The sequence below is a fragment of the Nycticebus coucang genome, chromosome 3 (assembly GCF_027406575.1).
Source record: "Nycticebus coucang isolate mNycCou1 chromosome 3, mNycCou1.pri, whole genome shotgun sequence".
Classification (NCBI taxonomy): Eukaryota; Metazoa; Chordata; class Mammalia; order Primates; family Lorisidae; genus Nycticebus; species Nycticebus coucang.
In genome coordinates, this window is record NC_069782.1 from 123,150,772 (window position 1) to 123,171,463 (window position 20,692).

Here is a 20,692-nt window from a genome sequence, read left to right on the forward strand (position 1 = left end):
AAGGATCTCCAGGGAGTTCCAGAGGTGCTGAATGTGGCGCCAGGTAAATAGTCTGCCCCAAGAAATGGCCACCGGACCCCGGGAAGCTTGGATTTGGCGCCCAGCGTCCCACCCTGTCTGTGCAAAGACAGGGAGAGGTCCAGTCTGCCTCGGAAAGAATGACTCCAAGCCTCTCGCCCGCTTACCCTGGCTGCAGCACAGGAATAGCCGTCTTTAGGCCGGCTGTGGCTACCGCGGCCTCACCTGGGAGGCGGGGTAGGAGGCTCCGCTAGCCGAGGTAGAAACCCCCGCAGGCTGTAGGAACGTGAGCGGCCCCGGCCCCCACCCTGCGGAGGGGAGGGTTGGGGAGGGCGCGCCGGCCGCGTGCGCATGCGCGGGGGGTGTGCATAGGCCGGCGCCCGCCGGAAGAACTGCGCAGCCCAGCAGCTGCTGCTGGCGCCAGACGCCGCGCCGGCAGCCAGGAGAGCGGGGGCTGTGAGATGCAGCCCCAAGACAACGCCGGGGCCGCCGATCCGCGGGGTCCCGGGTTGCTGATGACTGACGATGCATCCCCGGGGACGAGCGAGGAGCCGGCGGCCGCCGAGGCGGCGGGGGCGCCCGTCCGCGGCAAGTGCTGGCTGTGCGGCTCCTCACCGTGCGGCTCGAGCGCCGAGCCGGGTGAGTGCGCGGGTCTAGCCTCAGGGGCCGGCGGGAGCAGTGCCCGTCGCACCCCTTCTCTACCCTGCGCTGAGTTCGGGAAAACCCTGGAGCGCTCTCTCGGAGGGCTGCAAACTAAAAGTCCCGGCGGCCCCGCCGGCACCAAGACGGGAGAAAGTTTCTGATTGTGTTTGCAACCCTTTGGGGATTCTAAGGCTACTTCTGTAATGAATGCTGTGGGCAGGGGACTGAGGAGTCAGATTGCAGCCTGGTGTGTCCTCCCCGAGGTCGTAGGTAGGGGGTCAGTGAGAGAGGACTGTCCGGCAGTCGTCCCGAGGTTGAGAGTAAGATCATGAAAAGTGGTCTTGCTGTTAAACTGCTTTCCCAAGAAGGAATCGAGTCTAGAAAAATGTTTGTTCCAGAGCCTTAGAAACTTGGAAAGGCAGAGATGAGAGGGACCACACTGATTCTTAACCTTTTGAGGGAAGTAAGGACTTTTTCGCAACAGTCGCAAACCAAGGCATACCTTGTTAAAGGGTTCACGGTCCCGTCCCCAGAACTAGGGAACCAGCACGAACCGAACCCGGATCTTGTTCAGCCCCATCCCTCGACAGATGGGGAAAGTGAGGCCCAGAAAGGTGAGGGCTTTTTTTGGTTTTGTTTGTTTGTTGTGGGGGTTGGGGGGACGCAGGTCCAGGGAGAACCAGGGTTAGGATTCCAGCTTGCCAGAGATCGGCCCCAGGGCCCTTTCCACTGGCCACAGTGCTGCTTCAAGCACATTCCTCCTTGAACTTGACCGCCCACCTGGAGCAGCTTCCTGAAAGAAGAGGGGAATAGGCCGATCTCCTTTTAAGACAGAGTTACAGTCTGTACTCTCTTCCTTTGAGTTTCCTGCCCTGGATTTCTATGCCTCTCGCTTCATCCAGTTTTCCTTCCTCCCTTTATGCGCTTTCCGGATTTAGAGAGACAACCCTTAGGAAGATGACTTTTGCTCCATTTCTGTACTAAATGCAGAGATGATCAGCTTTCTGATCATTTAGGCTTGGGCTAGTGACCCCTGAGCAGGGGTTATCCCAAGCTGGATTGACCAGATATGCAGCCTTTGAAGAGGTCAGTTTCTCACCTATCAACCTGTGGCTGAATGTCATTCTGGTGGCATACTGAGTCACTCCATGCAGACTCTTAAAAGTTTCCCCTTTTTATGAACCAAAGAGGAATATTGCACACTCAGTGCATGGCAAAATGACACACCCGTGTAAGGAAGTGCAGTTAAGAATCTTGTGGCTTGTTTTAATTTCTTTTTTTTTTTGAGACAGAATCTCACTATGTCACCCTCAGTAGAGTGCTGTACTGTCACAGCTCACAGCAACATCTAACTCTTGGGCTTCAGCAATTCTCTTGCCTCCGCCTCCCAAGTAGTTGAGATTACAGGTGCCCGCCACAATGCCCGGCTATTTTTTTGTTGCAGTTGTCATTGTTGTTTAACTGGCCCAGGCTGGGTTTGAACCCACCAGCCAGTATGTATGCGGGCGGTGCCCTACTCACTGCTATGGGCACCTGCCTGGCTTGTTTTAATTTCAAAGAAAGTTACTAACAGTAAGACTCAGTAAAAGTGATTGTATTTGATTAGATAATGTTCGGAAAAGAAGATTGCCATAAAAACATTGAACTATTGTACTGCTGTCATCAAACTTAGTGAAAGTATCGTTTTAGCCTCTTATTTTAACTGGTTATCAAAACAAAGCTCATTTTCAAGTTCAGGTTGAAACTGTTACCCGTTTTTCTTACATTCTTGGATGGCTTTAACCAACAGGGTACAGCTTTCCTAAGACATCTATTTATTTTATACAGGAACAGTGTGGATATTGGACTCAAGCTAAGAGATGCTGTCTTAGGCTTATCCCTCAAAACCTCACGAAAGGTAGTAGTGGTTTTCGAACCAGTGGAGCTTTTTTTTTTTTGAGACAGAGCCTCAAGCTATTGCCCTGGCTAGTAGAGTGCTGTGGCATCACAGCTCACAGCAACCTCAACTCCTGGGCCCAAGTGATTCTCTTGCGTCAGCCTCCCAAGTAGCTGGGACTACTCACAACGCCTGGCCATTTTTTGGTTGAGTTGTCATTGTTATTCGGCAGGCCGGGCTGGATTCTAAACCACCAGCTCTGGTTATGTGGCTGGTGCCTTAGCCGCTTGAGCTGCAGGCATGGAGCCCAGTGGAGCTTTTTTAGAGTTACAGAGATTCTGTTTCGGTGGGTCTGATTTAGGGCTTGGGAATTGAATTTGTAAAAATTACAGAGGTGATTCTAATTTCTCAGCCATGCCTGTGAATCACCAGCTTAAAGCAGAGGATAGAGAAGCTAAGCAACTTTTCAGTTTTCATCTAAGTCAGGAAACAACACTTAATTTGAGTTAGAGTTGCCAAATTATTAGATATTCTTACAGTGAGATATAAACATGGAACATAAACAAATTCCTCTTTGGATTATACTAATCTCTGGTTCATCTCCTTTGATAGAATTGAAATAATTATCCAGTAAGAGACTGAGGTTTGCCTAAGTAGAACCCGCCCTCACCCTCATTAACAAATCATCAGCTAGGCCTTCTAACTGTACCATTAGGCCTTCTAACTATACCATTCTGAAAGCATGAACCTTAAGTGTTTATAGGCAAGAAAATATGGGCGGTACCTGTGGCTCAGTGAGTAGGGTGCCAGCCCCACATACCAAGGGTGGCAAGTTCGAACCTGGCCCAAGCCAAACTGCAACAAAAATATAGCCGGGCGTTGTGGCGGACACCTGTAGTCCCAGGTATTGGGGAAGCTGAGGCAAGAGAATCACCTAAGCCCAAAAGCTGGAGGTTGCTGGGAGTTGTGATGCCACGGCACTCTACCAAGGGCGACAAAGTGAGGCTCTGTCTCTAAAAAAAAAAAAAGAAAGAAAGAAAACATGCACATGTTTTAAGAGAAAGATCAAGGTCAACAGTGTAAAATTACATTTTAAAGTTAAAAATCCATCTCAGAAAATAGGTTTTAAAAAAAGTAAATATATCTTGTTCAGTTAAAATATTCTTGGAGAAAAGTTTAGTTTGGAAAAGATACTTAAATATAGACCAGGGAGATGTTTTCTGTCCTTGATCTTCTTGTTCTATCTGAGGGTGGAGGTTTTATACATGGGTTGTTTTTTTAGAAAAACTGTTTTATTTGGAAGTGAATTCTGAAATTTCAGAGGCCAAACTCTAAGGTTAACCACAGCCTAGGCATGTATTTTGTGGTGCTTAATATGAAAGTCTTCTAAATCTTCTTTCTCAAGAGCTGAGTGGGTAGATGTAGTTTTTTCCTGCAGCATCTGAGCACATAGGTACAGAACAGAATGCAGAAGATTCCAGCACTTACATTAGAATGAAGAATGCCAACTCCAAAGCAGTCTCTTCAGCTATGCACCTAGGACAGTGGTTCTCGCCCTTCCTAATGCAGCAAACTTTTTAATACAGTCCAAAGGGTCATGACCCACAGGTTGAGAACCCCTGACCTAGGAAGAGGTGAAGACCTCTTCACCAAAGATGCTGAAAATGGCATCTTTGACTACAAAGGCCAGGCTGTAAATGGTCCCAGCTATGTATCATCATACTTTGCTCCTAATTTGCAGTGATTTGTGGGCAAAGGTATCTCACTGACATGAGGATATTAAAATATATTACCTGGTGTTTACATTTATCAGAGAATAGCATTCAAAAAACATTATTAAGCCATACTGTTTATATCAGAAGAACATCAAAAGCCCTCAGGTTGGAATGATAATCCTAGTTTTCCTACCATTGCTCTTGTCTGCACATCTTTTGGTTCCGCTGTGCTCTTGATCAGTTGTGTTTCCCTCTTATCCTCTTTTAGTTCCAAAAAGAAAAAATATATGTACGTGTCTATTCCTCAGTGTGTGGCCTTTCCTTCACAGAGTTCTCAGTTTACCCTGGTCTGCTTTGCTGCCTTCTGTGTGACAGGGGAGGAGGATTGAAGCAGGTTCTATTCCTTTCTAGGAAACTAAGCCATAGGAAGTGAGTAAAAAAAAGTTTAAAGCTCACACAGATTGTCATTAACAGATTGAATACTTGATGCACTATTTTGTTCGTTCACATCAAGCCAAGAAGTAGGGATCAGATGGCAGCGCTAGAGAGGTAGATGCCCTTGCCCCTGCTCTCAAGGTTTGTGCCCTAAACGGGAAGACGAGTCGTGAACAATGAAAAGTTAAAACACAGATTTGATTAACAGTTCAAAATCGCAAAACAGAAAGCCTTCCCAGATTATGGTATTGCCAATAGCATTAGACTTTTGCAGCTTTCAATGAAGTTCTCATATTCTTTTTTCATTCATCGAATGTTTATTTAGGATCTTTGATAGATCAGGCACGGACAAGAGCAGCTGAGGTCCTAGCTGTGGAAGTTTGTGGGAGAAGTCAGATAACGAACACATAACTATGTAACACAGAACTATGTTCTGTTCTTTCCAGAAAAGCACACTTTTCTTCACTTTCCCTATTGAGGTAGTGTAAGATATTATCATTTGAAAGTATTTTTCACTTGCCATCTCGACAGATGTTTCTTAAAAATGGTTCTTGCCATCTTGGCAAGCTTTCTACTTCTTGACATATAAATGAGGGATGATTCTTCAGGGAGCCAAAGGAAAATCTAGCTTATAGGGCAAAATAGCATTTTTAAAATGTAGGTTTAAATTGTTGCCCTTGACTATGGTTCCTCATAATTCATGGGCAGGATGGTACAGGTCCAGAGAATGGATATGCCTAGGAGGTTACACTTGTTAGTCTGTTAGTCTTTGATACTGTTCCATTTTTCTCAATTTCTAAGTGAAAATGACAAAACGTACACTTGGAAGCAAGGACTAACCAGAATTTAATCTTTTTCAGAAGCCAAGAAGAAAGCACCCTGTCCTGGACTTGGCTTGTTTTACACATTATTGTCTGCCTTCCTTTTCTCATTGAGCTCTTTATTTGTTAAAAAAGTGCAAGACGTCCATGCTGTAGAGATTAGTGCGTTTCGATGTGTGTTCCAAATGCTAGTTATTATTCCTTGCTTAATTTACAGAAAGTAAGTATTTCTTAACTACAAAGTAGAAGATACTAATAAATGTGTGTAAATCTTGACCTGCCTAAATCATTTACTCTACAGTATCTAATTTAACTCTGTCATAGATTGGCCAGGCCCTATACCCCTTGAATCTGCTCAATGAAAAGTCACAAGGGTCCACCCACAGAAAATTCTACCGTAAGCACAAACCACATGCCCAACAAAGGGGGAAAAAGAAGTTGAGTTATTTACCACCCCTGTTTTAAAAATAGAGCTTTCTTTGTTTTATTTATTTATTTATTTTTGGAGACAGAGTCTCAAGCTGTCACCCTCGGTAGAGTGCTATGGCATCATAGCTCACAGCAGTCTCCAAATCGGGCTCAAGTGATCCTCTTGCCTCATTTTTTTCCCTATTTTTAGTAAAGATAGGGTCTCGCTTTAGTTCAGGCTGGTCTTGAACTTGTGAGCTCAAGCAGTCCACCTATCTTAGACTCCCAGAGAGCTAGGATTACTGGCCTAAGCCACCTTGTCCGGCTTATTAGAGCTTTCTTTGAATAATTTCCCACATCTTGTACCACCCTCCCTCCTTTCCTTTGGTATAACTAGCGTTCAGAAGGAAAAAAGTAAATGAAAAGAAGTAATAGTGTCTCTAGTGTCAGAGGTATCTTTAAGTAGAACAGGCTGTTCTTTTACCAGAGCAAACAGAAGGTTACAGTAATAATATTTAGGTCTTCCCCAGAATGTGAAAGTGTAACCTTAAGCAAGGCTTTTTTCACTACTGTAATATTAAGTTTCCTCGTCTGTAAACAGAAAGGAATGATCTTTCTGTCCTCTATCCTGCATGCTGGTTGCAAGGGTGAGATGACATTTATTATAGGGCAGAGTGCCTTGTATAGAATGTAAAAAATATGAAAACTATCTCTATTCCCTTCTCACTGTTTTCCTCTTCTCCTCCCCTTTGCAACCCTTTACCGTCCCCAGGTTAAAATTATGCCTCCCTCTACCATTATAACCTCCACGTATCTCAGTGGACTTAGAACCCTGGTAGGAAAACCAGTTGGGTCCCTGACTCTTTGGGCAAAGAAGCTTAAATCCCAAATTGAAAGTTTTAGTCATTTGCCACCAAAGTCACCTTTAAAGTTACCCATAACATGGTATAGATTCATTTAGAATAGTTTCATTCCCTATCCTGAGGATTTGGTGGAAGAAGTGCAAATCTGCTGAGATTAATGTTGTCAGAAATTCTTTTATAAGTCTGGACATATCACAGTATTCTAGAAAATATGGTAAGACTTTAGAAGTTTCTAAGGTTGCCAATAGAATACTGATGCTAAAGTCTTTCTGAGGGTGGCAATAGAACATTGATGCTAACATAATCCATAATCTTCTCCCCCATTTTGCAATAAAGGTATTGTCAGAGGAAGGACATTAAAGAATTTTTCTTTTTGAGACAGAGCCTTACTACGTTGCCCTTGGTAGAGTGTCGTGATGTCACAGCTCACAGCAACTTCCAACTCTTGGGCTTAAGCGATTCTCTTGCCTCAGCCTCCCAAGTAGCTGGGATTACAGGCGCCCGCCACAACGCCCGGCTATTTTCTTGTTGTAGTTGTCGCTGTTCAGCAGGCCCGGGCCGAGTTTGAACCTGCCAGCCCTAGTGTATGTGACCAGCACCCTAGCCGCTGAACTACAGGCACTGAACCAGTAAAATTTTTCTTAAAATCCCTGGTCCTGGGCGGCGCCTGTGGCTCAGTCGGTAAGGCACCGGCCCCATATACCGAGGGTGGCAGGTTCAAACCCGGCCCCGGCCAAACTGCAACCAAAAAATAGCCGGGCGTTGTGGCGGGCGCCTGTAGTCCCAGCTACTCGGGAGGCTGAGGCAAGAGAATCGCTTAAGCCCAGGAGTTGGGGGTTGCTGTGAGCTGTGTGAGGCCACGGCACTCTACCGAGGGCCATAAAGTGAGACTGTCTCTACAAAAAAAATCCTTGGTCCTAATCTGTTTTGACCCTTTTATGTTTGACCCTTTTTGACTATTTTTCTTAAAATCCTTGGTCCTAATCTGTTTGACCCTTTTATGCTATTGTAGAAGACTCTTAACTTCTCAAAGTATGGGCCAAGCGTGACTGTGCTTTCATTTCGAACTCCAGATACCCAGGGGTGTCCATGCCAGGCCTAGATGATATCCTAAAGAAGTCCAGCCCTGGCACAGATCAGCAGGTTGCACCTAGCCAGGAAAATTACCCAGAGTAGGTGTTTAGTTAAATATTTAATTGAAAAATATTTGAATAGTATTAATTACACTTTTCTAAACACTGCATATTCTTTTTCAGTGTTTTTTTTGTTTGTTTGTTTTTTAAGAGATAGAGTCTCACTTTGTCATCCTCAGTAGAGTACCATAGCATCATAGCTCACAGCAACCTCCAACTCTGGGGCTTAAGCCATTCTCTTGCTTCAGCCTCCCGAGTAGCTAGGACCACAGGCGACCACCACAACGCCTGGCTATTTTTTGTTGCAGTTTGGCTGGGCTGGGTTTGAACCTGCCACCCTGGGTATATGGGGCCAGTGCCCTACTCACTGAGCCATAGGCACCACCCCTTTTCAGTGTGTTTTAATGAGAATAATGAGAAGTCTCACATTCAGTGGCTAAAATACATTTTAGCATTGTTTCAACTTTTTTTTTTTTTTGCTGTTTTTGGCCAGGGCTGGGTTTGAACCCTCCACCTCTGGCATTTGGGGCCAGCGCCCTACTCCTTTGAGCCACAGGCACCCCGTTGTTTCAACTTTTACAGAAAAGCTCATGACATTGAGAATGCACATTAGCCAGGATCAAGTTTCCTTATCTAGGACAGCTAAATCTTGAAATTGTGCCTATTATAAAAATGATACATTTTCGGGGCGGCGCCTGTGGCTCAGTGAGTAGGGCGCCAGCCCCATATACCGAGGGTGGTGGGTTCAAACCCAGCCCAGGCCAAACTGCAACAAAAAAATAGCCGGGCGTTGTGGTGGGCGCCTGTAGTCCCAGCTGCTCGGGAGGCTGAGGCAAGAGAATCACATAAGCCCAAGAGCTGGAGGTTGCTGTGAGCCGTGTGATGCCACGGCACTCTACCGAGGGCAGTAAAGTGAGACTCTGTCTCTACAAAAAAAAAAAAAGATACATTTTCATCATAGAACATTTGGAGAAAATAAATAGAAGAAAAATTACCTATGAATTTACCTATTAAGGTATAACCATTATTAACAGTTTATTTTCTTTTTGTCTTTTTTGCAAGCATAAATATACATAGTACAGAAAATAGTATCTATATTAATTATAATTATGCTATTTATGTAGTTCTCCTGTACTGGTTTTGCTTTTACTGTGAGCACTTTAATGTCATTAGCTATGTTTATAACACTTTTTAAAAGGTATATAATATTCAGTTGTAGATACTATAATTTTCTATTCTCTTTTTGGTACTTTTAATATAATGTTTAATTAAAAATTGTAATTTGCCCAGGAGGTGGAGGTTGCTGTGAGCTGTGACTTCATGGCACTCTACCAAGGGCGATAAAGTGAGACTCTGTCTCTACAAAAAAAAAAAAATTGTAATTTAAAAACAAAAATTTCATTTAATGTGCATTTCTTCATTTGAATTTACAGAACTGGGTTTATTGGCCCAAAAGATCGACGAATTTTCCTCGTTCTCAGAGGAGTCCTTGGTTCTACCGCCATGATCCTTATATACTATGCTTTCCAGACAATGTCCCTCGCTGATGCCACAGTTATCACATTTAGCAGTCCAGTGTTTACATCTATATTTGCTTGGATATTTCTCAAGGAAAAATATAGCCCTTGGGATGCCCTTTTCACCCTGTTCTCAGTCGCTGGAGTGATCCTTATCGTGAGACCACCATTTTTGTTTGGCTCCAGCTCTTCAGGGATGGAAGAAAGCTATTCAGTTCACGTTAAGGGAACGTTCGCAGCAATTGGACATGCTGTACTTGCTGGAATGACGCTAGTTATCCTAAGGAAAATGGGAAAATCTGTGGACTACTTTTTGAACATTTGGTATTACGTAATATTTGGCTTCTTTGAAACCATCATTGTTCTCTTTATATTAGGAGAATGGAGTTTGCCTTACTGTGGGTTGGACAGGCTGTATCTCATACTAATTGGCCTCTTTGGTTTAGGGGCTCAGGTTTTTCTTACAAAAGGACTTCAAATAGAAAAAGCAGGGCTAGTAGCAATAACGAAGACAATGGATGTAGTCTTTGCTTTTATCTTCCAGATTATTTTCTTTAATGATGTGCCAACATGGTGGACAGTGGGCGGTGCTGTCTGCCTAGTAGCAGGTAGTACCGGAGCAGCCCTTCATAAATGGTACCAGAGTTCCAAATGAACATCATTGCTGGAATAACATTTTTTTCATGTATATCATCACCTAATTCAGACACACCTGGGATATTGTCATATACTTTGATTATATTTAATAAATTTCATAAATAATGTACCATTTTTTAATATGGTATGTCTTTAGCTAAGAATAGCTAGTCTATTTGGTCTAGTAAATTTGGGGATGGTAGCTTTTTTTTTTTTGTAGAGACAGAGTCTCACTTTACTGCCCTTGGTAGAGTGCCATGGCGTCACATGGCTCACAGCAACCTCCAGCTCTTGGGCTTAGGCGATTCTCTTGCCTCAGCCTCCCGAGCAGCTGGGACTACAGGCGCCTACCACAACGCCCGGCTATTTATTTGTTGCAGTTTGGCCGGGGCTGGGTTTGAACCCGCCACCCTCGGCATATGGGGCTGGTGCCCTACTCACCAAGCCACAGGTGCTGCCCAGCTTTTATTTTTTTTTTTGGAGACAGAGTCTCAAGCTGTTGCCCTGGGTAGAGTGCCGTGGAGTCACAGCTCACAGCAACCTCAGACTCTTGGGCTTAAGTGATTCTCTTGCCTCAGCCTCCCCAAGTAGCTGGGACTACAGGTGCCCACCACAACAGGGGCCCCCGGCTATTTTTTGTTGCAGTTGTCATTGTTGCTTAGCTGGACCAGGCTGGGTTTGAACCCACCAGCCTTGTTGTATGTGGCTGGCCTTGTAACCACTGTGCTACGGGTGCCGAGCCAGGGAGGGGTAGCTTTTGTTTTTATTTTTTGTTGGGGTGGCATTGGTGAGAGAAGAGCTCAATGTTTGAGAACAAACCAAAAATTTTAATGACTCTAGTAATTTTTTAAAATCTATTTTTGGTACTAATAGATTACGGTGGGGAGGAAATTATTGATACTCTTAGCATCATAAAGTCTTAGAATCTTACTGATGATGCTGCTATAATAGGTATTGTGTTGATAATTCATTTGCAACATAATTCCATTTAGGAGGCCAAAGCTGAAACTTGTGATAGGTGCCTATAATAATATAAAAGAATTGGCCTTATTTTCAAGGATTTTATAAATGATTATAATATTTGTAGTTCATTTGTGCCTTTTCATTTTAATGCTGGAATTTTTATTATAAAACCTCTTTTAAAAGTCTTTAAAACTGCCAAATTTGGCTAGTAATTTTCTGGTTTAGTGGTATTAGCAACTGTAGTAATTACCATTCTGTGATTTTAATTGTCCTGTTTTTTTGAAACTGCACTAAATTTTTCTTAACATTCCAAGATTTCAGATCTTTTAAATCACAAGGAGAAATCTTGGCATGACCATAGTGCACATTTCTATCCTGAAGGATTTTATCTTCACTAGAAATGTGATTTTCTATAAATTCTCTTTGAATTTATAGTGTGTTGCCAAATAAAATTTTCTCAGGATCTTATTAGGTTGAACCATATGAAATACCCAAGATTTTACCATTTTAACTTAACAAAAACCATCGTTTCATATGGTTCACCCTAATAGATGCCTCCCTTTCCCTCTAAATCAGATACTTAGAGGACTGTGGACTGTATGTTTTTCAAATAATGTTTAAAGAACAAAAATGCTATTTTAAGATTATTTTTATAGTTATGGAATTACATGTAATAATGCTTCATGTTATACATTAAATGGAAAGATATCTGAATCCATGTTTGAATGTCATAGTTTCTTATATAAAAAAAATCACTATTCTAGTATATCAGCATGATGTTAAATGTCAGTGCTGCATCATGATACTAACATCGTGAATTCAAACAACACATTTTATATCTGGAACTTCATCAGGCCAACACTTCTGCAGTTAGAATTTAATATTTAAGAAAGCTTGGGAGGTTAGGACTTAGGGAGTACAGGCAAATGATTCTTTGGCACAGTGAACCCTTTTGAGACAGAATCTCAAGTTGTCACCCTGGATAAAGTGCCCTGACATCATAGCTCACAGCATCCTCCAACTCTTGGGCTCAAGAGATCCTCTTACCTCAGTTTTTCTATGTTCAGTAGAGACAGGATCTTCTTTTTGCTCAGGCTGGTCTCGAACTCGTGAGCTCAAGCAATCCACCCACTTGGGCCTCACAGAGTGCTAGGATTACAGTGTGAGCCACCACGCCCAGCCTCATAGTATCTATTATTATCTTTTTTTTTTTTTTTTTTTTTTGAGACAGAACCTCAAGCTGTCATCCTGGGTAGAGTGCTATGGCATCACAGCTCACAGCAACCTCCAACTCATGGGCTCAAGCGATTCTCCTGCCTCCACCTCCCAAGTAGCTGGATGTACAGGTGCCTGCCACAATGCCTGGCTATTTTTTTTTTTGGTTACAGCCGTCGTTGTTTGGCCTTCCCTGGCTGGATTTGAAACCCCCAGCGTGGCTGGCGCCTTAGCCGCTTGAGCCACAGGTTCTGTGCCTTTTTTTTTTTTAACCTGTGCCTTTTTTTTTTTTTAAGTCAGAGTATCAAGCTGGTGTCACAGCTCACAGCAAACTCAAACTCTTGGGCTTAAGTGATTATCTTGCCTCAGGCTCCCAAGTAGCTGGACCACAGGCGCCCACCACAGTGCCTGGCTATTTTTTGTTGTTGTAGTTGTCATTGTTTTTTTTAGCTGGGTTTAAACCCACCAGCCTTGGTGTATGTGGCAGGCACCCTACCCACTGAGCCACGGGCGCCACCATCTATGTTTTCGTAAGCCTGATGAGTTGAAAGGTTATAGGCTCTTTTCCCACCTTCTCATCACAATTTTTCCAAAGCAAAAATGAACTTGGCTTTTACGATTTATTTCTTGTTGAAAAAGAATCTTTTCCAGTAGTTCCAAGGGGGGATTTTTGGCTTGCCGATTTTTATCAAATGCTATACACCTGCCAAATTCTAAATGAAGTCTATTTGGGTGAGTCCTCTCTATCATAACTTTGAACTAATTTGTGATAATGGAATTTAGACTTGCAAAGGCATCATTCAGCATATATCTTAGATAATTAAAGAATTAGAGGCTTTACAACTCAAAGTATTTTAGAAATCATGTTGTAGAGCAGTACTCCATAGGAGGGTTGATAGGAGGAGATGTGCCTTTTCTGGATTTCCTTGGCCTTCTTCCCTCCCTTAGTTCATGATAAAACATTGAAAGTAAACCACTCCTTGAGCTACCTAAGGTGAATTAACTTTCAGGAAACCATCTCCCAATTCTTTTTTTTGCAGTTTATTTTTTGGCCAGTGCTGGATTTGAACCCACCACCTCTGGCATATAGGGCCAGCGCCCTACTCCTTTTAGCCACAGGCACTACCCTTGCACAACGAAAGAACATTTGGAACTTGAAAGTTAAATCCCTTTAGGCCTATACACTAGAATTTCAATAGTGTGGTTTAAATACTTGAATGTCACAGTATATGACTAAGGTTGGAGAAAATGTTTCTTCTCCCAACTGTTACAGGGTATGATTCTTTTTTTTTTTTTTTTGGCCGGGGCTGGGTTTGAACCCACCACCTCTGGCATATGGGACCAGCACCCTACTCCTTAAGCCACAGGCACCACCCTACAGGGTATGATTCTTAAACACTTATAAATGTCCAAGTTATATACAAGGATGTGTATCACAAAAACTATGGGCATGTATATTTTGCAAACATTGTAGTTTCTATATCTTGAAACGTAAAATATTTTCATTAATTGTTTTTATTTTATAATTACTAATAAAATAATATGAAAGAAACCAATATGTTTGCTGTGATGTCATCTCAAGGTTTAAACTGTTTATCTGGGGCTTCCCACTTGGGTTACTCCCTCTTCCATTTATCTATCTCTTTGATCTTTTTTTTTTTTTTTTTTTGAGACAGAGCCTCAAGCTGTCACTCTAGGTAGAGTGCCATGGCAGCAACCTCCAACTCCTGGGCTCAAGCGAGTCTCCTGCCTCTGCCTCCCAAGTAGTTGGGACTACAAGCACCTGCCATAACGCCCGGCTATTTTTTGGTCACAGCAGTCATTGTTGTTTGGCAGGCCCAGGCTGGATTTGAACCCACCAGCTCAGGTGTATGTGGCTGGCACCTTAGCCATTTGAGCCACAGGCGCTGAGCCTGTCTCTTTTGTCTTTCAATAAACTCTGTCCTTTCGCTTAAAACAATAAATATAAACTGTTTATCTGTCCCTCTTACACTGTCGCATCAAGTCAAACCTCTCCAACATAAAGGCACTAATCAGTTCCAGTGAGCCCTTCATTCTTCTAGCCCATTCTTGAGCCCATTCTTGAGCCCATTCTTCTCAACCTGTAGGCTGCAACCCCTTTGGACTGTATTAAAGGTTCAAGGCTTTAGGAAGGTTGAGAACCACTGTTCTAGCCCCTCAGAGCTTGGAGCAGCTTTGAACTCTGTCCTTTTTGTTCCCACAGCAAATCTGTTACTAAATCCTGGAGTGTCTGTCTGGTCTCGTGGATTTGTTCCTTCCTCACTGTTTCTACACTGCCCTCTTCATCTAAGACATGCCGTCTCACCCGAATTAACACAACAGTGTCCTGGTAGAGTTACCTTCTAGACTTTCCTCCACTCCGATTTTTATCTCAGTGCCAGATTAATCTTCCTAAGGCCCTGCTTTCATAATTACCCCAGTTCTCATAATTCTGCAGTGAGCCTATTACACACTACAATGCATCCAGATTATCCATCTGGCCCTATTCCTACTTTTCCCACTTCTCCCACATTCCAACACAAATTTGATAGATCAGTCTTTAACTCCTACATTTGCCAATAGAGCCGTTCTTCTTTCTTCCCCTGGCATCTTTTTATTTATCCCCTGTGGCCTGTTAGTCTCAAATGGCTCAGCTTTAGCTTTTATTTTTTCCAGTCTCCAGCTTCTTCCATCCACATAATCCACCTTGGAAGAGTGGATAAAGCATTGGATTGGGAGTCTGAAGGTCTAGTGTGGTTTTATCATTTCCCAGCTGGGCAAGTCAGTTAATGTACAAGAGTCTATATTTTTCATTTGTTAAATTGAACAATAGTACTTCTCTCTGGTGGGCACCTGTAGTCCCAGCTACTCAGGAGTCGGAGGCAAGAGAATCAGTTGAGCCCAGGAGTTTGAGGTTGCTGTAAGGTATGACACCACAGCACTCTACTGAAGGTGACAAAGTGAAACTCTGTCTCTAAAAAAAAAAAAATAGTACTCCCATCCATCTTACAAAGGAATGCCATAGAAGGACTTGTAGACCACAAAGAAGGATAGAAGTATGACAAAGAATTGTGGTCAGTACTGTAGAACTGAGGATTCACTCTCCTTTTCAAAATGATGCGTACCCTTAGGATCCTTACTCTGGAGCAGCCTCACTGGGAATTGTAGGAACATGTCTTTCAGAGTGCAACCCCCATTTGGGCTCTTCCTACTAGCATGAAATTCTTTTGTTGGACAGCTTTCATTTCTTGACTGATATTACTTGGGGCTGCCAAGGGTCTCCAGTACTTTTATGCATAGGTATTACCATTTTCTAGTTCTGGCTCTGGCTCTGGCCCTATGTGGGTCTTACACTTGCTTATGGTAATGGTCTTACAGTTGGGTAATGCACCTGATTCTCTGCATTTCCCATGTCCTGTTCTCTATACTCAGCAAGATTTTTCTAGTCTCCTATCTATTCACCCAATAAGTGTAATTAGTCTCTTGAGGGGATTCTAGTGAGAAGAGAGTCAGACGTCCTTGATGACACTTTGGCCTTTGATCTAGGTTTTTATGAATCTAGGTCAGTAGCGGTCATAAGAATTTGGTTTTTAGGCTACAGGCTAGACAAAAGAAGCCTGGATACTACACTAAGCAAGCCTTTTCTTTCGTCCTTTCCTTCCTTTCTTTTTTGAGACAGAGTCTCAGCCTGTCTCCCAGGCTAGAGTGCCATGGCCTCAGCCTAGCTCATGGCACCTCAAACTCCTGGGCTCAAGCAATCCTCCTGCCTGAGCTTCCCAAGTAGGTGGGACTACAGGTACACACCACCATACCTGGCTGATTTTTCTATTTTTTAGTAGTGATGGGTCTTGCTCTTGGTCAGACTGGTCTTGAATTCCTGAGCTCAAGTTATCCTGCCTTGCCCTCTTAGAGTGCTAGGATTATAGGAGTGAACCACCTTGCCTGGCTCCAAGTACACTTCTGTGGCCTATTTGGTGCCTTAAGTCAAATTCAATACACCTATCATATTCACTTAGAATTCTGCAAGATGCTTTGATTAACAGAGATAGATCCAAGTTTTCGCCTTTGTTTGTTCTTTTGAGACAGAGGCCAAGTTTTAGCCTATTTGAACACTAAGTTTGGAGCTAGACTTGGGGAATAAATTCACAGAAAGCCCATAAACCTTGGCACTGCCCATCATATGGAAATTGAGGGGTGGGGTTTTATTGCTGGAGGGTAAGGATCAAACATACCTGGTAGGTATCAAGGCAGGGCAGGAAATGTACCACAGAACACTAGTCCACAGGCAAAGGTTTCACTGAGTTCAGGAAATAACACTACTTGGGAAAAGAGCTGGAGCTTTTCTACTAAACATTTGTTCACTCCATAATCCACGATTTTTTTTTTTTTTTTAGACAGCCTTAGGCTGTCGCCTTTGGTAAAGCCTCCAACTCCTGGGCTCAAGCAATTCTCCTGCCTCCGCCTCCCAAGTAGCTGGGACTACAAGTGCCCGCCACGATGTCCAGCTATTTTGGGGCTGACAGCCAGCACCAGCTTGTCAGTGACATGAGTATGCACGTGGGAGTAGCCCCTCCAAGCTGCGGGGTGAGCTGCCCCAGCTGATGTTGTGTGGGACAAAGGCAAGGCTCCCCCACCTCCACATCCTGAGCTCTGCTCAAATTGTAGATACAATTTTATTGTTTTTAAGCCACTAAAATATAAATAAAAATACAAAAGACATACTCATCTTGAATATGTATGTAGCAAATCGCACATGATCAGAATTACATAAAGCAAAACACCTCAAAATAACAAAAATCAACAAAAGGTAGTACCCTTTCAAGGGCTTAACTCTGACTGTGACAGATAAAGTTGTCAAAAATTAAATGTAGAGAAGATACAAATTAAAAACATAATGAGGTTAATCTAATCTGACTATTCTCAAAATATGGTAAGAGACCTCTAGGAGTCCTCAAGACCCTTTTAGATATTCCCAGTATCAAAACCCTTTAATGATAATACTAAAAATGTTATTTGTCTGTTTCATACTCATTTTCTCATGAGTTTACAGTTTTCCAGAGGTTTGAATACAGAAGCAGATAGAAGAATCCAGCTTTTTTTTTTTTTTGTAGAGATAGAGTCTCACTTTATGGCCCTGGGTAGAGTGCCGTGGCATCACACAGCTCACAGCAACCTCCAACTCCTGGGCTTAGGCGATTCTCTTGCCTCAGCCTCCTGAGTAGCTGGGACTACAGGCGCCCACCACAACACCTGGCTATTTTTTTGTTGCAGTTTGGCCGGGGCCGGGTTTGAACCCGCCACCCTCGGTATATGGGGCCGGCGCCTTACCGACTGAGCCACAGGTGCCGCCCAGAAGAATCCAGCTTTGATCCATTAAGCCAGATTTGCAACAATATGAAATATTTCCACTTTTCAGGGCAGCGCCTGTGGCTTAACGGAGTAGGGCGCCGGACCCATATGCTGGAGGTGGCGGGTTCAAACCCAGCCACGGCCAAAAACAGCAAAAAAGGAAAAAAAAAAAAAAAAAAGAAATATTTCCACTTTTCTCACTAGTTTTTTTTGAAACTAGTTATTTTGGGGAAAATAGTTATTTTTTATTAAAATGTTGTTTATGTTAACATATAATGGAATTATTTCTTAAATAAATTTTTAAAAATTCAATTTTGCTTTTAAATATGTCAGATATCAATATAACCCACACAAACAAAAGCTCTTTGGAGTCTTCAATAATGTTTAAGAGGCCAGGCATGGTGGATTGCATCTGTAATCTAAGCACTTTGGGAGACCAAGGCAGGAGGATCTCTTGAGGCCAGGAGTTTGAGATCAGCCTGGGCAATTTAGCAAGACCCCATCTCAAAAAAAAAAAAAAAAAGAAGAAAAAAGGTTACCCACATGCAGTGGCATTCACCTATAGTCCCAGCTACTTTGGAGGCTGAGGCAGGGGAACCACATGAACCTGGGTGACAGAACATCCTGTCTCTAAAAAAAAAATGTTTAAAAGTGTAAAGGGGGGGGCAGCACCTGTGGCTCAGTGAGTAGGGCACTGGCCCATATACTGAGGGTGGAGGGTTTGAACCCAGCCCCGGCCAAACTGCAACAAAAAATAGTCGGGCATTGTGGTGGGCGCCTGTAGTCCCAGCTACTCAGGAGGCTGAGGCAAGAGAATCGCCTAAGCCCAAGAGGTGGAGGTTGCTGTGAGCTGTGATATCACAGCACCTAACCGGGGGCAACAAACTGAGACTCTGTCTCTAAAAAAGAAAATGTAAAGGGGGTTCGGCTCCTGTAGCATAGTGGTTATGGTGCCAGCTATTTGCACCCAGGCTGGTGGGTTCGAACCCGGCCCAGGCCAGGTAAACAACAAGGACAAGTGCAACAAAAAATAACTGGATGTGTGGCAGACGCCTGTAGTTGCAGCTACTTGGGAGGCTGAAGCAAGAGAATCACTTAAGCCCAAGAGTTTGAGGTTGCTGTGAGCTGTGATGCCAGAGCACTCTATTGAGGGCGACATAGTGAAACTCAGTCTCAAAAAAAAAGAAAAGTGTAAAGGGGTATAAGACCAAAGAGTTTGAGAACCATATACTTAATATTAAATATTAATATTTAATATTAATTAAATAATTATTTTAATTAAAAAAATTATCTGCCTCAAAGAGCACAAAGAAACAAAAAGCATACTAATTGGTCCATGGCCATAGAAAGTTGGCTGTGTTATTATGCTTCCTATTTATATGCTTTTTTTCCCCTATTTATATGCACTTTTTTTTTTTTGCAGTTTTTGGCCAGGGCTGGGTTTGAACCTGCCACCGCTGGCATATGAGGCCGGCGCCCTACTCCTTTGATCCACAGGCGCCAGAGTGCTATTTTCTTGTTGCAGTTGTCATTGTTGTTTAACTGGCCTGGGCCAGGTTCCTACCTGCCAGCCTCAGTCTCTGTAGCTGACACTGTAACCACTGTGCTATAGGCTCTGATCCTGTATGCACATTTTAGAAAAGTCAGAAGACTTTGATACATTGCAGCCTATGGGCATCAGTACAAATTCTATGAAGGGCAATTTGGCAGCATCTATCAAATTTACAAATGCACACATTTTTTTCACCCAGAAATTCCATTTCAGCAAATTTATTTATTTTTTAATTTTAATTTTAATTTTTACATATACATGTGTTAATTAGGTTTCCATTTTTTTGCCTCCACAAAATTAAAAAGACTTAAAATTTAATAACAATAACAATGCTTAAGATAAGGATTAGAAACAAAAACCTTGTAAAGAACAAACGAAGATAAATACATTCAGAAAAGGAATCAGACGATTGCTATTTCGATGTAGCAATTGTCAGCAATTTATTTTATACACATACTTGCTGATGTACAAAATGACATGTTCAAGATTCTTCATCATAACCTTATTTGTAATAGCAAAAAAAAAAAATAAAATAACCGACCTGAATGTTTTTTTTTTTGTAGAGACTCTACAAAAGTGAAGGCTCACTTTATGGCCTTCAGTAGAGTGCCGTGGCCTCACACAGCTCACAGCAACCTCCAACTCCTGGGCTTAAGCGATTCTCTTGTCTCAGCCTCCCGAGTAGCTGGGACTACAGGCACCTGCCACAACACTTGGCTATTTTTTGGTTGCAGTTTGGCTGGGGCCGGGTTTGAACCCGCCACCCTCGGGTGGTATATGGGGCCAGCACCTTACCGACTGAGCCACAGGCGCCATCCGACCTGAATGTTTCTTAATAAGATACTGGCTGAGTACATATCCCAAATAAAATATAATGCAATTAAAAAATAAATTAAGGAAAAGCAAGGAACTCTCCCTGCAGGCATATGGAATAATCTCAAAGACTATTAAGTGAAAATTCATGGTAAAATTTGTGCTCATTTGGATAAAAGGGGGTAAATAGAATATTCCAGGAGGATCCACAGCAACTGTCAACACTGTTGCCTTTGCCAGCTGAAGGGCAAAGTGGGAGATTTTTCCCTGAATCTTTTGACAAAGTTTGAACCATGTGGATATATAACCTAGTCAAAAGTAAAATGGAAAATAAACTTGGAAAAAAAATTAAAGATTACTTGACAAAAAGGGAAGAAGAGGCTCGGTGCTTGTAGCTCAAGCAGCTAAGGCACCAGACACATACACCAGAGCTGGCAGGTTCAAATCCAGCCCAGGCCTGCCAAACAACAATGACAACTACAACCAAAAAATAGCTGGGTGCGTTGTGGCAGGTGCCTGTAGTCCCAGCTACTTGGGAGGCTGAGGCAGGAGAATCACTTAAGCCCAGGAGTTGGAGGTTGCTATGAGCTGTGAGGCTACGGCACTCTACCCAGGGCGACAGCTTGAGGCTCTGTCTCAAAAAAAAAAAAAAAAAAAGAAAAAGAAAAAAAAAGAAAGAAAGAAAAAAGAAAAGGGAAGAAGAAAAGGAGTAAAGGAGAGAGAAAGATCCAAAGAC

The 20,692-nt window shown here is 42.9% G+C and overlaps 1 protein-coding gene across 1 annotated transcript; it reads left to right on the plus strand.

Annotated features, from left to right (window-relative positions):
* Nucleotides 1-395: 395 nt before the first annotated feature.
* Nucleotides 396-11,837, plus strand: SLC35G1 (solute carrier family 35 member G1). Its single transcript, XM_053585179.1, has 3 exons — nucleotides 396-657; nucleotides 5,547-5,727; nucleotides 9,345-11,837. Exons 1-3 carry the CDS (start codon nucleotides 480-482, stop codon nucleotides 10,081-10,083), a joined length of 1,098 nt encoding a protein of 365 aa, XP_053441154.1. The 5' UTR covers nucleotides 396-479; the 3' UTR covers nucleotides 10,084-11,837.
* The last annotated feature ends 8,855 nt before the right edge of the window (nucleotides 11,838-20,692 follow it).

What these genes read in the sequence shown, in the direction of transcription:
- SLC35G1 (XM_053585179.1), top strand. Translation starts at nt 480, where the DNA reads ATGCAGCCCCAAGACAACGCCGGGGCCGCCGATCCGCGGGGTCCCGGG. An exon ending in CGGCTCGAGCGCCGAGCCGG is followed by an intron (nt 658 to 5,546) that starts GTGAGTGCGCGG and finishes AATCTTTTTCAG; the next exon opens with AAGCCAAGAAGAAAGCACCC. An exon ending in CCTTGCTTAATTTACAGAAA is followed by an intron (nt 5,728 to 9,344) that starts GTAAGTATTTCT and finishes TTGAATTTACAG; the next exon opens with AACTGGGTTTATTGGCCCAA.